This window comes from Lampris incognitus, chromosome 1, assembly GCF_029633865.1.
Source record: "Lampris incognitus isolate fLamInc1 chromosome 1, fLamInc1.hap2, whole genome shotgun sequence".
Classification (NCBI taxonomy): domain Eukaryota; kingdom Metazoa; phylum Chordata; class Actinopteri; order Lampriformes; family Lampridae; genus Lampris; species Lampris incognitus.
The window spans coordinates 28060843-28078476 of NC_079211.1; the positions used below are offsets into that span (position 1 = coordinate 28060843).

Consider the following 17634-nt stretch of genomic DNA (forward strand, 5'->3'; position numbering starts at 1 on the left):
CGCTATTGTATTTGTCTGACTTTATTCATGTCTCTGCTTCCTCACAGGCAGAATTTACATAACCCATTTGAGTTTTCATTATTTCTGTTGGAGGGATATTCGTAATTGGTTTTTGTTTTTTCCAATATGTCACCACAATCACTCATCTTAGAAGAGAGTGCTATTAATAAACACTTACTGTTGTGTCTTGTTGGGTCTTATTGCTTTGAATGATAGAATGTCATTGGACTTCTGTGCATGCATCTTAATGGACACTAAATAAAGATAAATGACGTATCCGTTCTCGGAAAGTCCTGTCCATAGCTACCTGTATAAAGAATCCCATGCATCAGTAAGATGTAAATAAACAATGATTTATGGCCTTAGCTAGAGGTACACACAGTATAACTATATAGAGTTCACGTCATCACAATAGTAAGATGTAAAGGCCTCGAACATTTTGAGAGAAACTCAAGGTGTGCGTTTCAGTGTGGAGAAAAGATGACTCCAGTACCCATAGTGTGTGTGTGTGTGTGTGTGTGTGTGTGTGTGTGTGTGTGTGTGTGTGTGTGTGTGTGCATGTGTGCACGTGCATGCATGCGTGCATGTGTGTGTGTGGTTGGGTTTACAGTACGTATATCCTGGAATCCGGGTTTGTAGTTCTGTGAGATTACTTCAGTGCCCATGATTCTTTGTGTTGTGTTTTGTTTTTTCATATAGTGTAAACTGGAGTTTCAGGGCTGTTTGTCTGGGAAGGTGATCTCTGTGAAGTGTGAGGGACTGTGTCCTTGTCTACCTGGACAAGATCTCAGCCAACCAACACAAAAGACTATGACTGGTGAGTAGCTACCTCTACATTATTAGATGGGAATACTGGTGTATAAAAAAGGATGACGTTGTAGGATGACTTTGGAGATCAAGAAGAGGAAGAGAATGAAGGCAGAGCCAAGGATCAAATGGTGGAAGTTGAAGAAGGAAGACTGTTGGTTGGAGTTTAGGGAGGAGTTAAGACAGTCACTGGGTAGTAGTGAAGAGATGCCGTACGGCTAAGCAACCACTGTGGAAATAGTGAGGGAGACAGCCATGAAGGTACTTGGTGTGTCATCAGGACAGAGGAAGGAAGACAAGGAGACTTGGTGGTGGAATGAGGAAGTACAGCAGAGTATACAGAGGAAGAGGTTGGCAAAGAAGAAGTGGGATAACCAGAGAGATGACGTAGGCAGCAGTACAAGGAGATGCAGAGTAAAGCGAAGAGAGAGATGACAAAGGAAAAAGCGTATGATGAGTTGTATGAGAGGTTAGACACTAAGGAAAGAGAAAAGGACTTGTACCGATTGGCTAGACAGAGGGACCGAGCTGGGAAGGATGTGCAGCAGGTTAGGGCAATCAATGATAGAGATGGAAATGTGCTGGCAAGCGAGGAGAGTGTGTTGAGAAGGTGGAAGGAGTACTTGGAGGGGCTGATGAATGAAGAAAATAAGAGAGAAGGTTGGATGATGTGGGGATAGTGAATCAGGAAGAGCAGTGGATTAGCAAGGAGAAAATGAGGGCAGCTATGAAGAGGATGAAGAGTGGAAAGGCAGTTGGTCCTGATGACATACCTGTGGATGCATGGAGATGTTTAGGAGAGATGGCAGTGGAGTTTTTAGCTAGATTGTTTAACACAATCTTGGGAAGTGAGAGGATGCTTGGGGAGTGGAGAAGAACCATACTGGTACTGATTTTCAAGAATAAGGGCGATGTGCAGAACTGTAGCAACTACAGAGGTATAAAGTTGATCAGCCACAGCATGAAGATATGGGAAAGCGTAATAGAAGCTAGGTTAAGAAGAGAGGTGATGATTAGCGAGCAGCAGTATGGTTTCATGCCATGAAAGAACACTACAGATGCAATGTTTGCTTTGGGAATGTTGACTGAGAAGTATAGAGAAGGCCAGAAGGAGTTACATTGTGTCTTTGTGGATTTAGAGAAAGCATATGACAGGGTGCCAAGAGAGGAGGTGCAGTATTGTATGAGGAAGTTGGGAGGTGCAGAGACGTATGTAGGAGTGGTGCAGGATATGTATGAGGTAAGTGTGACAGTGGTGAGGTGTGTGGTTTGAATGAGAGATGGGTTTAGGGTGGAGGTGGGATTACATCAAGGATCGGCCCTGATCCCTTTCTTGTTTGCAAGGTTGATGGACGAGATCAGGCAGGAGTCTCTGTGGACTATGATGTTTGCAGATGACATTGTGATCTGTAGTGAGAGTAGGGTGCAGGTTGAGTAGAGCCTGGAGAAGTGGAGGTATGCACTGGAGAGAAGAGGAATGAAAGTCAGTAGGAGGAAGACAGAATACATATGTGTAAATGAGAGGAAAGACAGTGGAATGGTGAGGATGCAAGGAGTAGTTTCTAAATTCTAAAGGGTTCACAAACTTTCAAGCACCACTGTGTGTGTGTGTGTGTGTGTGTGTGTGTGTGTGTGTGTGTGTGTGTGTGTGTGTGTGTGTGTGTGTGTGTGTGTGTGTGTATACGTATATACATCAGCTGATGAGTGCACGACGCACGAAACAGGCCTGTACTGCAATACATTAAGACTTTTCTCCTGTATCTGTGTTGAGATATATATATATATATACACACGCACACACCACGTGCGCATGCGAGTGTATGCGTTTGTGCATGTTTTTTCACATACTTATTTTACTTTATTTTTATTATACCTTATATTATTCTCTGTACCAGTGGTAGTAGTAGATTTTATGCTCTGTACCAACAAAGCCAAGCTGAATTTCGAGTGCATGTAATGCACATGGCAATAAGATAATTTCTGATTCCGATTCTTTACCTCGCCTGTCTTTAATTTGCCACCATCCATTTGGCTATTCATCTGCATTCATGTATATGGACTGGTAGTTGGATGCATGAAAGGAATGAAGAAAGAAAGAGAGAGGACAGATGGAAGAAATAGCCTTTGATAAAATGTGAAGTATTTACCAATATCTTGTTATATTCATGTTAGCCAATCTGGAGTTGTGGTGGACATCTTGGGAAATATTTTAGCTGACTAGCTCACTAGTGATACCTAACAGGTTTGTGATTCAAGCTTTTACCTCCACCCCCCTCTGGCAGCCAGGGACCTGTGATGGAGTGAGTGTGAGTGTGTGTTCAATTTTGTCATGAAAATAAGATTTCAGTAGATAGATGGAAGGATTCAGGAGAAGAAATGAAATTTAAAGGAAAACAGCACAGACAGGATGGATTGTTATGGTTACAAGACTTCTCTCTTTAAGATGGAAAAATACATCGTTTTTGTGTATGTGTGTGTGAGTGAATGCATGTGAGTGAGTGCATGTGTGTGTGTGTGTGTGTGTGTGTGTGTGTGTGTGTGTGTGTGTACATTTCTGAAGAAAGATGTAAAGATAAATTGATGTGTAGTGTATGGGCATAGAAGATGTGCAATTCAAGATCATTCTTTGAAAGAAAAATCAAAATCAAACAAAAAAAATAACTGAAAATGCAAACATGGAAAAAGGGAGGTGGGTTTTTGAAAGCTCATTAATGCATTTTACACAGGACAGGGGTTAAATATTAATGTCTTCTGTTAAAAACATGTTAATATTGGTGTTAATTGATTCGATTTGCGTACACACACACACACACACACACACACACACACACACACACACACACACACACACACACACACACACACACACATGGTGTCCCTCCCGTTCCTTCTCCATCACCTTCTGCTGGGAAAGCCTTTCCTTTGAGAATGGATTTATCAGGCATATATTTAAGACAAAAGGAAAATGTCTCATGATTAATTAAAAGTTTCTCATTATCTCACTCTCTTCCTTCATTTGTTTACAGCTGAATGATGAGAATAATATAATGGATGAGTCTCTTACCAGCCTGTCTGCAGCCAAACTATTTAATCTCCATCTTTGTTTAGTGGAACATCTTGTGTGTTTGGTTTGCTTAGAACTCGGCTTTGGAAGTGAATTGAGTGACTGTGTGCATGGAGAGAGAGGATGGTAAAACATCAGTTTTCAGATCCAGGACTATCTCAGAGGCATTTACCCTTTAAGTTTTCTGTTTGCCTTAAATGACCCAGTATGCCTCCCTCATCCTCCCTACATTCCTTGAATATCAATGTCTTTTCTAGCACAGCCCATCGCCAGACAGTCAGTCAGATATGGCCAATTCAAAAGTTGTCATCACCTAGAGCACAACGAGTTGGAGCAAGCATGTGTGTGTGTGTGTGTGTGTGTGTGTGTGTGTGTGTGTGTGTGTGTGTGTGTGTGTGTGTGTGTGTGTGTGTGTGTGTGTGTGTGTGTGTGTGTGTGTACTGCTGGAAGGCAGATGAGGTAATAGCATGGTATTTTCAGTTGACACCAGGACAGAGAAGTGTGAAGACCAGAACCAGCTCATAAAGAATGAGTCCACCCTAATCCGCACAAATTTGAAAACGCTTTTTTCATGTTAAAAATTGATCAGAAAGAAGAACGAATGAAAGAAAGGCTCTTTATTTATTGTAAGCAAGCATAGGACGAAATGCATCCGCTGCATTTAACCCATCCTATTGTATAGGAGCAGTGGGCAGCTGCAGTGCAGCGCCCAGGGAACAACTCCAGTTCTTCTTTCCTTTGCCTTGGCCAGGGGCACAGATGGTGGGAGCAAACCAAAGCACCCAGCAGAAACCCACGCAGACATGGGGAGAACATGCAAACTCCACACAGAGATGGCCTGGGGTTCAAACCCAGGGCCTTCTTGCTGTGAGTCAACAGTTCCAATCACTGGGCCACCATGCTAACCAAAAGTTTCAGTCAATAGTTTTAGTACACACTAGGGGTTTCACAGAATAGTGGACTATCAGAACCACTAGTTAACGCTGGGCATAGTTGTAGACTAATCGTTCATCTGTGGTTTTAGCACTGTGCAATAATAAAGCAGTGGCAATGCATCTACTGCAGATATTCAGCTCGGGGGGGGGGGGGCTGTGGTTTAAACAGATATGTTTGAGCAATCATTTTTTACATTATGCCATATTAAATAAACAGAATTTAAGGTATATAGAGAAGGAAAGACTCCCGCTGCCCCTGTGTTTCAGTTTAACGAGTGACTGTGTGAACTGGTGACTTTAGTGACGGCAGCCATTGAAAACACGAATAGAACACTTAATGTCCTCCTAAATGCCTTTTATTTTACTTTAATCAGTTTTAAATACACACTCATCTGTGTTTCATATCTACACTAACCATTTACATAATAAATTAAATTGTGCTCAGCAAGACTCGTTCACCTCTCGTAACGTTTCTTATAATGTGGGAAACAAACCGCAGCTGGCAGTGCAGCTGTATTTTATACTCTTATCCTCAACTGGAAAATGACCCATATTCAATCATTTAACCTGTAATGTTATATCAAATTCCTCATTAGACACTAGCTGCTCTGCTAATCTGCCCCCCTCCCACGTTAAAAGTAACTTCAAGAAATATGAATGCTTCTTATTGGTGACACAGTTTAATTTACATGCTACAGGACAAAAAGGACCAGACGAATATACACTGTATTGGACATTCTGTTTAAGATCATTTAAGGCTTTTAGGCTTTTCGACAGCTAGCACCACGACAACCACGGCCGTACTTAGCTGAAAGTCACCAGTTAACACGGTCACTAGCTAAACCAAAACACTTGCAAGAAAGATGTCGCGCTGTTACTGCAGTCAAACGCTCCAGCTCAGACAGGCTTGCTGGGGGTTTAGTCCAGTCAGATTGCGGCTCATTTGTAGCCGTCAGGGACTCTACTATTTCATCCACCCTCCAGGTTGTTCCCGCCTACATTAGTTAACCCTTTACCAGTTGTATTTGAGACCTTTTTGACAAGAATTGATTGTTGTTATTGGGTGAAAAAAAATATGATATACCTGCTGCAATTAATCGACTACTCGACTATGTTTTGGGAGTAGTTGACGACTACTAAAATGCAGCAATCGTGAATGCCCTAGTCCACACTGACCTTTTCAGATCATTTTCGAAAGGTTCGCCATCCACAGTGAAACGCCAAAACAATAGAAAAACGCTTTGTCTCCTCTAATAGGGATGGACAGGGCACTTCAGCCAGCAGCTTTACTTGAGATCACGTGACAATCATATGTCAGTGTTTTCGAAAAGCTCCGTTTTCATCATTCGGTGCTTAAAATCGCTGGCTCAGCATAGATCGAAGGCCAAAACAGAGAAAATAAGATGTGTTTTGAAGTTTATTATTGTGAGTGTGAATATAGCTTTAGTCTAAACACTGCTTCTTTTCTTCTCTTGTATCAGTCCGTCTTGCTTTGTTTACTTCCTCACATCAAGGATTCACACGCGCTCTTAAATTCACTCAGTCTCTTTTTCCCATTCACTGCCTCTGCCTGACAAAAAACCAAGTTTCTCTTGACACCAAATTTGATCATCACATTTTTTTTTAATCTTCCTCTCTGGTGGGCGCTCTACCTTTCTTCTCATTTCATCCACACCTTTCTCTAATGTAAATGTCAGACAGTTTAATAACACAGTGTATATACAAGGTGCCTTTTCTCTAATTCTCTCAGCATTTACCTCCTCTATCTTCATTCTGTCTCTCTGTCTCTTTTAGATATTGCTTGCTGCTCGGCATCGGCTCCTCCTCATTGTAGTAATAGTATGAGGTGCAGAAAGGCACTGGCTCTTTTCCCTCTATTTGACAAGGTAGAGTGGATGCCTTTAGATATCAGCCTCGAATTTGCTGATAACCGTCTTTTTCAAATTAAATGCACGAGAGTACAATTCTGTATGTCATTATGTACTTTTCAGTGAGATATCATCACATCCTCTGCCTTCTCTTTGGCCCTAATCTGTATCTCTCACTCAGATATACTCTTTAACCACTCTTCTTATCCATTAGACTCCAGATAACTCAAGTTACAAGTTCATTCACCCTTTTTTAGCCTCTGGTTATTTCTCTCTCTTTTTTCTTTTTTTTACGTTTCTTGACCGGTCTACTTCAAACGAACCATATGTGGGTAGATGTGCATGCTGGATTAGTAAGAAAGAGTAGAAATCTCTACTTTGCGTTTGACCTATGGGTCACCCTTGTGTCTTTGGGCACACATGACTGGCAGCAGCTCAACAGTAAAGTGCAGTGTGCTGTATGACGATTGTACAGCAATGACCCCAATGTAAAGCTCCTCAAATTTTTATTTACCATAGCTGAAATGTACATTGGGCAGTTGCTTACTGTGACATAATCGTTGTTACTATGAGTCTTTTTTACTGTGTAATAATGATTATGAAAGTTTGTACCTGTTGTAGCCAGAAAATCCTTCTCTCCTTACATGATATCTGTTGGTGAACAGAGAAGCTATTTATGTATTTTAATGTGATCTCATAGTAATAATAATAATACATTTTGTTTGTACAGTGCTTTTCAAAATACTCAAAGACACTTTATATATGATAAAATAAATGTAAAAGCAACACATCAAAAGCCTAAAAAGTCAAATCAAGTCAATTTTATTTGTATAGCCCAATATAACAAATTACAAATTTGCCTCAGTGGGCTTCATAGCAATACAACATCCTCTCATTGGATAAGGAACAACTCCCTAAAAAAAGCCTTAAAGAGGGAGAAAAAAATAGGAAGAAACCTCAGGGAGAGCAACAGAGGAGGGATCTCTCTCCTAAGACTGACAATAACAATACAACATTGAAAGAGGATAACAGAATTATAGTGAAATTATAAAATTTATGAAGAATATGATGTGCAGGATGCCAAACAGTATCCAGAACAGATCAGCCCAGGACCCAGGTCACGTGACCAGCATCACCATATTAAAAAAAAAAACGAACCCTGGATAACAAAAATTATATGGATTTATAAGCTATATAAAAAGAAAATGTGACGGGAGGAATGCCAAGCAACATCCAGGAGGCAACCACCATCACCACGGAGACGTGGGAGGAGGACCAACTGCATCTGCACGCAGGGGAGACTCACATGACACCACTCACACACAGAAAAAGAGAAAGGAGAAGACATCATTCAGAGAGAGAGAAAAGACATGTGAGACAAGAGAACAGTTTGCAATAGTCATTAGTCATAATCAATTAAGTCATCAATTGGTCAGTCTATATGCTATAACCTTGTCGGCAGAACAGTGGTTGGTAAATTCATTGAGACAGAAACTGACCCACCATGCAGCACATGTTGTGAAGCACTAAACTTAAAGGCAGCTAATTGTAAGCTAAGGCAAAAAGATGAGTTTTAAGTTTGGATTTAAAGGACTTGACAGACTCTGATTTTCTGATGGCAGCAGGCAGGTTATTCTACAAGAATGGGGCCCGATAGGAAAAGGCCCTGCTAAAGTCAGCAGAAGCACCTTGTATTCTGATCTAACATGGATAGGAAGCCAGTGAAGGGAGGCAAGAATTGGTGTAATATGGTCAAACTTCCTAGATTTTGTTAGGATTCTAGTAGCAGCATTCTGAACCATCTGAAGACATTTAGTACTAAAATGTGGCAGACCTGAAAACAGAACATTACAGTAATCAAGTCTGGATGAAACAAATGCATGTATTAGAATCTCTGCATCAGCTATGGACAGAAAAAAACGAATTTTGTTTATGTTACATAAGTGAAAAAGGGCTTATCAAAGGAAAGGCTGGGATCAAAAGTAACACAAAGATTTTTGGCTGCCACACTTTGTGAAACCACAAAGTTGTCGATTGTTATCATTACTTGATCAAATTGGTGTCTGTGTCTAGCAGAGCTAATGACCAGCATCTCTATTTTGTCCGAATTTAAAAGCAGAAAGTTAAGTGACATCCAATTTTTCACAGTAGCCAAGCAGGCCTCTGAATTAGTCATTTGAGTATGACCATCAGCCCTTATAGGCACATACAGCTGAGTATCATCAGCATAGCAATGGAAATGTATTCCATAACTGCATATAATTTGACCAAGTGGAGAAATATAAAGAGAGAAAAGTAGAGGGCCGAGAACTGAGCCCTGAGGTACACCATATTTAACGTCGATAATTTTGATGCAATATTACTATAGCAGACACAATGTGTTCTTCCAGATAAGTAGAACTTAAGCCAAGAGAGAGCTAAGTCAGAGACACCCAAATTACAATTTAATCTGTCTAATAATATACAATGATCAGTGGTATGAAAGGCTACACTGAGGTCCAGTAGTAGAAGGACAGAAGTGGAATTAGAGTCCATAGCTATTAAAGATCGTTCACCAGTCTGGTCAGAGCAGTTTCAGTGGAGTGACAGGGCCTGAAAGCTAATTGAAAGGGTTCATATAGATGGTTTTCTTCTATATGAGTCGAAAGTTGTTTATACACAACTCTCTCTAGTACTTTAGAAAAGAATGGACGATTAGAGACTGGTCGATAATTATTAAGAGACCCTGGATTGAGGTGCGTTTTTTTTTAAAGTAGAGGTTTAACCACAGCTGTCTTAAAACTGCTGGGAACAATGCCAGTAGTAAGTGATGAATTAACAATGTCTAGCACTGTAGGACCCAGAAAATGCCAGAGGTCTTTAAAAAGTTTTGCTGGTAAGAGGTCAAGTAGGCAAGCCTGGGGGTATTGTCACTGGGTTTGAGAAGTTTGTTTATTGTGGAAAAGAGAGCCTTTGGGTTGGTGGAGCCAGAGTATATGAGGTTTGAGTAGTAGGTGGACTGGGCTGTGATGAGAACAGCTTTATATTGTTGAAGCTAGTCTGTGTAGGCTTGGAGATGCGCTGTTAAACCAGTTTTCTTGCAAGGCCTTGCGAGCTGGCACTTAAGGGATTTCATTTCATGTTGTTCAGGAGTTTTCCAGACAGATGAGTGTGTGAATGAGACAATTTTGATTTTAATGGGGGTCAGCGGATCAAGACAGGAGGAGAGTGTGTCATTATTGACAAGATTGGAGGGATTATAAGACAGCAGATGAGGGGAGGTAGACATTTTTCTTGTAAGGGAGGCAGAAAGAGCTGGGGGGTGGGGGTAGATTAGAAATTTCTGAAGGATATTATGTATTTGACTTTTGGGATGGGGAAAGGGATGTCAATGTCCATGGTGATTGCCAAGATGTGGCCACAGCTATGAGTGGGGAAGTTGATACATTGTGTGAAGTTGAAGCATTGTAACGGTTCCAGGAATTCTATGGCAGATTTACAGTCAGTGTCGTAAATGTGAATATCAAAATCACCCAAGAGGGGGGTGTCCGGGTAGCATAGCGGTCTATTCCGTTATCTGCCAGCACAGGGATCGCCGGTTTGAATCCCTGTGTTACCTCTGGTTTGGTCGGGCGTCCCTACAGACACAATTGGCCGTGTCTGCGGGTGGGAAGCTGGATGTGGGTATGTGTCCTGGTCGCTGCACTAGCACCTCCTGTGGTCGGTCGGGGGCGCCTGTTCAGGGGGGAGGGGGAACTGGGGGGAATAGCGTGATCCTCCCACGTGCTATGTCTCCCTGGCGAAACTCCTCACTGTCAGGTGAAAAGAAGTGGCTGGTGACTCCCTGTGTATCGAAGGAGAAGTGGCTCCACGTGTATTGAAGGAGTCTGCAGCCCTCCCCGGATCAGCAGAGAGGGTGGAACAGCGACTGGGACGGCTCGGAGAGGGAGGTAATTGTCCAGATACAATTGGGGAGAAAAGAGGGGGAGTCACCCAAGAGGAGAACGGAAGGTGAGATGGCACATAGCTGGGTCAGAAAATCAGAGAAGTCAGAAAGAAAGGAGGGTTTTGGCTTGCGGGGGGGGGGGTAGATAATGGCAGTGACCAAGGGAGTTGAACCAGAGAATTTGAAGGCAAGGTGTTCAAAAGAATGAGTGGCAGAAATGGAAATGGCGGTTGTTTTAATGTCGATCCTGTAAACAGTGGAACTCATGGCTAATATCTAGTCTACTTTTAAAAAAAAAAAAAAAATTCCAAACCGTGAAACAAGATAGAAAACCTCTGAGCATGATGGATAATGTATTTGTGTCACCTTAATTTTCACCTGTTTCCCCCGAATCTTCAACCATAATGATGAACACTAATGAAAAAACCTTGTGCTGATTACAGAAATTCAATTAGTTTTCGCTTTTCCAGTTTATAAATGCATACATGAATTCAGATGAACGACTTTTGTTCAATTTGTATTAAGCTAACACCATTTTCTCTGCTTATTGGATGGATCGTGTTTGTTGTCTGTTTTCAGTGATGGAGTATTTCCCGGGCGCAGCTGCCTATAGCAGAGAATGTAATTACTTCAGTCAAATGCGTGGCTAAATCCCTTTTATTGTCCATTGGTCTGATATGAACTCATTAAGTCGAAAAATTCTCTTGGAACAAGAATTCATGAAGTGTGTCTGTGCACATGTGTGTGTGTCTGTGCACGTGTGTGTCTGCACGTGTGGGTGTGTGTGTCTGTGCACGTGTGTGTGCGTTGGTGTTTGTGTGTGTGCATGCATGTGTGTGTGTGTCATATGATGTACTAAGCCAGTGTAAGTTACGGTGAATGGGATTCTTTAACCCTACGACCGTTTTTCCTCACAGCCAGGGCACTAGACACTCACAATGCCAAGCCAATCATCGGTGAGTGAATGGGCTAAATCCCCTGACTAAATTAAATTTGTCCTTGAAGCAGCGTCTGACAACCTCACAAAGAGCACAGTGAAGGATGGATTATGTTTTCTTGCTCCTCCACTCTTGTTTACTTTCCTCCCCCCACCTCCCTGTTCTATTCTCCGCCTCCCATGATCCTCTCTTAACATATCCCATTTGCTCACATATCCCACATCCCGTTAAGGATGATTTTATCCAAAGTGCAGTATTATAGCATATTTATACCGCGGCTTCCTCAGTGTGAATAAGAGCCCTTAACTCTGTCACTATTATCGCCCTACACTGTCTCCATTGTGCTCGCTTGCCAGAGCTCAACTCTCCTCTCCTCTCATCCCTTTTCTCCTTTCTCTTCTCAGCTGTTTCCTCATGGATTGTACTTGATCCTATGCAATTAAGCCTTAATTACAGAGGAGGGTTGCAGAGGCATGCCTGTCATCATACACACACACACACACACACACACACACACACACACACACACACACACACACACACACACACTAACTTAGAATTAAGATGGAAGGGAAGAAAAATGTAAACACAACAAACAGACAAATGAAATAGGACAAATCTTGAAGTCAGATAGGTAGTAATTAAATTTTTTTTTGTCCTTTGGGCGGGTGGGGTGGTCTGATTCTACCTGCTAGGTTAGGTGTTGCTGAATGCAATTGAGCCTCCGTGTGTTTTTATGTGTGTGTGTGTGTGTGTGTCTGTGTGTCTGTGTCTGTGTCTATATCTGCGTCTATGTCTATATTGCTGCCTAATTAGATCTTTAAAACACTTCTGAGGAGTCTGAATATTAACTATACCAGAAGAGAAAGACACCTGCCGGTTGATTGTGCACATTTACCTTTGTACCTATATTGTAGGGATGGACGGTAATTCAAGATCATCACTTGTTGTCTTTCAATGGTATTGTATTGGGATAAAATTGGGATAGTGATATATCGTGATACACAAATTTGTTGTCTTTTTTTGGGGGGGGGGATTTCCCCCCCCTTTTTCGCCCCAATTGTATCCAGCCAATTACCCCACTCTTCCGAGCCATCCCGATCTCTGCTCCACCCCCTCTGCTGATCCGGGGGAGGGCTGCAGACTACCACATGCCTCCTCCGATACATGTGGAGTTGCCAGCCGCTTCTTTTCACCTGAGAGTGAGGAGTTTCACCAGGAGGACGTACCGTGTAGGAGGATCACGCTATTCCCCCCAGTTCCCCCTCCTTCTTGAACAGGTGCCCCGACCGACCAGGGGAGGCATTAGTGCAGTGACCAGGAAACATACCCACATCCGGCTTCCCACCTGCAGACACCGCCAATTGTGTCTGTAGGGACGCCCGACCAAGCCGGAGGTAACACGGGGATTCGAACTGGCCATCCCCAAGTTGTTAGGCAACAGAATAGACCGTTACGCTACGCGGATGCCCAAATTTGTTGTGTAAATGAACAATATCAAGAATCTTTTACCTAAAATTAAGTATGACCCATAATTTGAAACTTAGTAAGACCATTAAGCTGCCTGGTAATCTAGCTCTCTTAGTCAGGCTGTTCGCCAGTCCGACATGGCTTCCTCACCTGTCAATTCATCATCCATACACATTACACAAACTTTGTGTTTCCAGCACAGGCTGGAAATACAGAATGATAGAGAAATGGCAGAGAAAGCAAATCAGAAATTAAGTGAGCGCACGTGCTTGAATGGAATGATGTCCTCTGAGTCTTCAAAGGCGTAGCTGAAGAGTGAGTGAGTGAGTGTGTGTGTGTGTGTGTGTGTGTGTGTGTGTGTGTGTGTGTGTGTGTGTGTGTGTGTGTAACAAGGAGATGGGTACAGTGTGTGACTGTGCCCTCTTGAGAGCAGGTGACAGACATGAAAGATTGAAGGATCGTGGGAAAGACTGAGGAGGAGAGAGGAATGAAGGAAGAAAGGAAGTACAGAAGAAGGGTTGTAATTCCCAGCCATGATCCAGCGGTTGTTATCTGGCCTGCAGCTGATTGATAGTTTCTCCTGTGCGAAAAAACACAGGATTCTCTGTCTGATGGCATCCTACCACTTCTTACTGGACGCAGAAAGTCTTACTTTCAAACGAGTCAGTGACTGCTTTTAAATGGGAACTTAAAGAAATGCATGTGGCAATCTCTCCCTTTAACGTGTGTCTGGGTCTTGGCAGCTTTGCAATCGTGTTGACTGCCTTGCTTAACGCCACATCAGCGGGTCATATTTAAAGAGATATACTTGTGTATACCCCCCCCCCTTTTTCTCCCCAATTGTACCCGTCCAATTACCCCACTGTTCCAAGCCATCCCGGTTGCTGCTCCACCCCCTCTGCCGATCCGGGGAGGGCTACAGACTACCACATGCCTCCTCCGATACATGTGGAGTCGCCAGCCACTTCTTTTCACTTGACAGTGAGGAGTTTCGCCAGGGGGACATAACGTGTGGGAGGATCACGCTATTCCCCCCCAGTTCCACCTCCCCCCAGAACAGGTGCCCGGGCTGACCAGAGAAGGCGCTAGTGCAGCGACCAAGACACATACCCACATCCTGTCGAATTGTGTCTGTAGGGATGCCCAACCAAGCCGGAGGTAACACAGGGATTCGAAACCAGCGATCTCCATGTTGGGAGGTAACGGAATAGACCACTACCCCACCCGGATGCCCCTTGTGTATATTTCTTATTCTTCTTGTGTCATTTTCCCAGCAAGTCGGGTGAATTGACACCATTCCTTATCATACTACCCAATGACAGGTTACAGTACTCAATGTTAAATGTTAAAAGGTGATGTATGTAAGCCGTAGCCAGTGTGTTTGTTGTACAACAGATAGTTTACTCTACTACCAGATGGATCCTGCAGTAATAGCTTATGTCTATTTTCCAGGCCCCTGTGTTTTGCCAACCTGGCAACCCAAGCTGTGTCTGTTTTCTGTTGGCTTGTTTTCCTCTCTTCTTCCTTCGGCCTGTGATTTTTTTTTTTCTGAAGGAGGGGGGAGGAGGAGGAGAGAGATAGGCGTCTTTACAGGTATCCATGGTAACAAGGTGAGAATTAGATTCCACACTTTGTTCCACATACCAACTTTAATGGGCATCTTTTGCCTCGCTGTTCAAGTCGTAAGATATTTTAACGTTTAAAGTGAGCAAATGTATCGATCTGTTACGCGTCTGCATTGTGTTTTCTGAAAAATGCTGCAAAACTGTTCAGGGGTCCTCTAAATTTAGATCAAAATAAATAACAAAATGTGCTCTACATCTGGAAAGAATAGCCCAGTAGGGCTCCTACACAGTTTGGTGCAGGAAAGTATAACACCTTTACCTTTCGTTTTGGAAAAATGATTTGTCTTTGCTTATTTGTTTGCAACAAATGAGCCAAGTGACATCCCATCTTTAGCGCTGTTGTCTCAGCATTAGACCTACATATAACCCGCATCACCAGATAGATTTTTTTTTTTTGTCGGAACTTTCCTCCTTTTTCTCCCTAATTGTATCCGTTCAATTACCCCACTCTTCCGAGCCACCCCAGTCTCTGCTCCACCCCCTCTGCTGATCCAGAGAGGGCTGCAGACTACCACATATCTCCAACAATACATGTGGAGTCGCCAGCCACTTCTTTTCACCTGACAGTGAGGAGTTTCACCAGGGGGACATAGTGCGTGGGAGGATCACATGTTTGTAGGCAACGGAATAGACCGCTACACTACCCGGATGCTCCAGATAGATTTTTCAATGTTTTCTTTTGGCTATTGAGTTTAGCAAGGTTTCTGAGACCCATTCACAAGCTATTGTCTGATTTCTTAACATTGCATGATGTTTGTCTTGATGCAGACTCAATAATCCAGTGAAGAGAAGAAAATCAAAGAAGGTTGAATCAGTTCATCTGGATATGTTTATTGACAGATACGTTTCATCACTCAACTGAGATATCTTCAGTCCAAGCTGACTGCAGGTATCCCCACCCCTTATAAACAATACAGTACAATACAGTGCCTAACGACCAAAACCAATTATCAGTTTCATATGCAAATATGAGTGTGACCTTTAACTAGAGTTTCCAAGGCCATGTGTACTATTCACAGAGGATTGGGGAATAGATAGTTGCAATCACAGCATTGTAAGATGGCAACGGATGTACTCTTAGCCCCCCCCCCCCCCCCAGTTCAGGGATGATTGTTCCCTGTTCACATAGATGGCCTCTTTGACTCCTCGTTCAAACCAGCCTTCCTCCCTATCAAGGATGTGCACATCCTCATCCCTGAAAGAATGGCCACTGGCCTGTAGATGAGTGTAGACTGCGGAGTCCTTACCTGACGTGTTAGCTCTCCTGTGTTGTGCCATTCATTTGGCCAGCATCTGTTTATTTTTCCCAATGTACAAGTCACTGCAATCTTCCTGGCACTTAACAACGTACACTATATTGCTCTGTTTGTGCCAGTGGACCCGATCCTTGGGGTGGACCAACTTCTGGCGCAGTGTATTTTGGGCTTTGAAAGCAATTGAGACGCGGTGTTTTGAAAATACGCATCGCAGCTTTTCCGACAGTCCCACCTCATACGGCTTGGTAAGTGCCAGGAGGATTGCAGTGACTTGTACGTTGGAGAAACTAAACAGATGCTGGCCGAAAGTATGGCTAACACGTCAGGCAAGGATGCCACAGTGTACATCCATCTACAGGCCATTGGCCACTCTTTCAGGGATGAGGATGTGCACATCCTGGATAGGGAGGAAGGCTGGTTTGAACGGGGCGTCAAAGACGTCATCTATGTGAACAGGGAACAACCATCCCTGAACCGAGGGGGGGCCTAAGAGTACATCTCTCACTATCTTACAATGTTGTGATTGCAACTATAGAAGGTATGCATTGACGTCACTTTCCCACTGGATCATGCCCCCTCAGTCGCAGTGAGTGGCAAAACATGCCGCAACATGGCTGCTTCTAGTAGGGGGAACAGTGAAACCGGGATTATAATGCAAGATTATCTGCTTAAATTAAAGGAAATTGGACTTGACAGTGACCCGTACAGCTTACCAAATCACCAGTGGTCCATGGACATTAACATTTGGCCACAAATGCAATCCATTTGTTTCTCTTTACCTTATCTTTCGGTAGTCTGTAAAAAGATAACTCTGATTTCTTGTTTTAGATGCGTTTTCGCTGTATTCAAGCTGGATGTTAATGCTGCCACTCAGTCTTTTTGCCACTCAGTGCCGTGTTACTGCTATGAGTTCCGCATCTGTGACGTCACCCGCATACCCTCCATTCCCCAATCTCCTGTGAATAGTACACATGGCCATTGAAACTAGTCAAAGGTCACACCCATATTTGCACATTGGTTTCAGTTGTTAGGCAACTGTATTGTAATGTATTATTTATAAGGGTGGGGATACCTGCAGTCAGTTTAGGCTGAAGAGGTCACTTAGTTGAATGATGAAACGTGTCTGTCTATAGACGTTGTGTCCAGATGAACTGATTCAACCTTCTTTGAATTGCATTATGTTATTAGTATAACTTGTGACAAGGCACCACTTTGCCCCGCTTCCATCAGACAGAAGAAACATCACTTGTGTTTCCACCACTGAATCCAGCACCACCTAACTCCTGAAACATTTTCACTGCTTTAAAAATGGCTTCGATTTTGTATCGCACGTCTTGAACCTCCAACCTGTGTGATTCAGCCGTAATGTTGGAACAAATATCAACAATGAGACAATTCAAACGGGTGTTTTTTTTCCCGTCTGCCATGCCCCTTTGTCTGAATTTGTCTCCCGGTGAAATAAAAATGCATGAATGTTTTCAACCACAACACTGATTCATCGGCCAACGAAAGGTCCTCTGGCAGGGGCAGCCGAGTCCGTGCCGGTCCAAAACAATGTGGGTCAAAACGAGAGTAAGAGAGATAAGAGGGGTCCTTTTTGACTCATTTTGAGACACACTTAGGAGAGTTGAGGAAGAAAAAATGGGCGGGGAGAAAAAAAATCCCAAAGATTGGAGTGAGAGAAGGGGAGAAATAGAGTTATTATCAAATTGGACAAGAGACACACTCTTAAATCTTTTGAGTCTG

The 17634-nt window shown here is 43.0% G+C and overlaps 1 protein-coding gene across 1 annotated transcript in view; it reads left to right on the top strand.

Annotated features, from left to right (window-relative positions):
- LOC130121862 (testican-1-like) overlaps positions 1-17634 on the top strand; it is a 245385-nt gene that overhangs the window by 207008 nt on the left and 20743 nt on the right. The window contains exons 7-8 of the mRNA XM_056290805.1: positions 700-817; positions 2227-2236. Of these exons, the coding sequence (XP_056146780.1) occupies positions 700-817; positions 2227-2236 (128 nt within the window). The remainder of the gene's footprint in view (positions 1-699; positions 818-2226; positions 2237-17634) is intronic.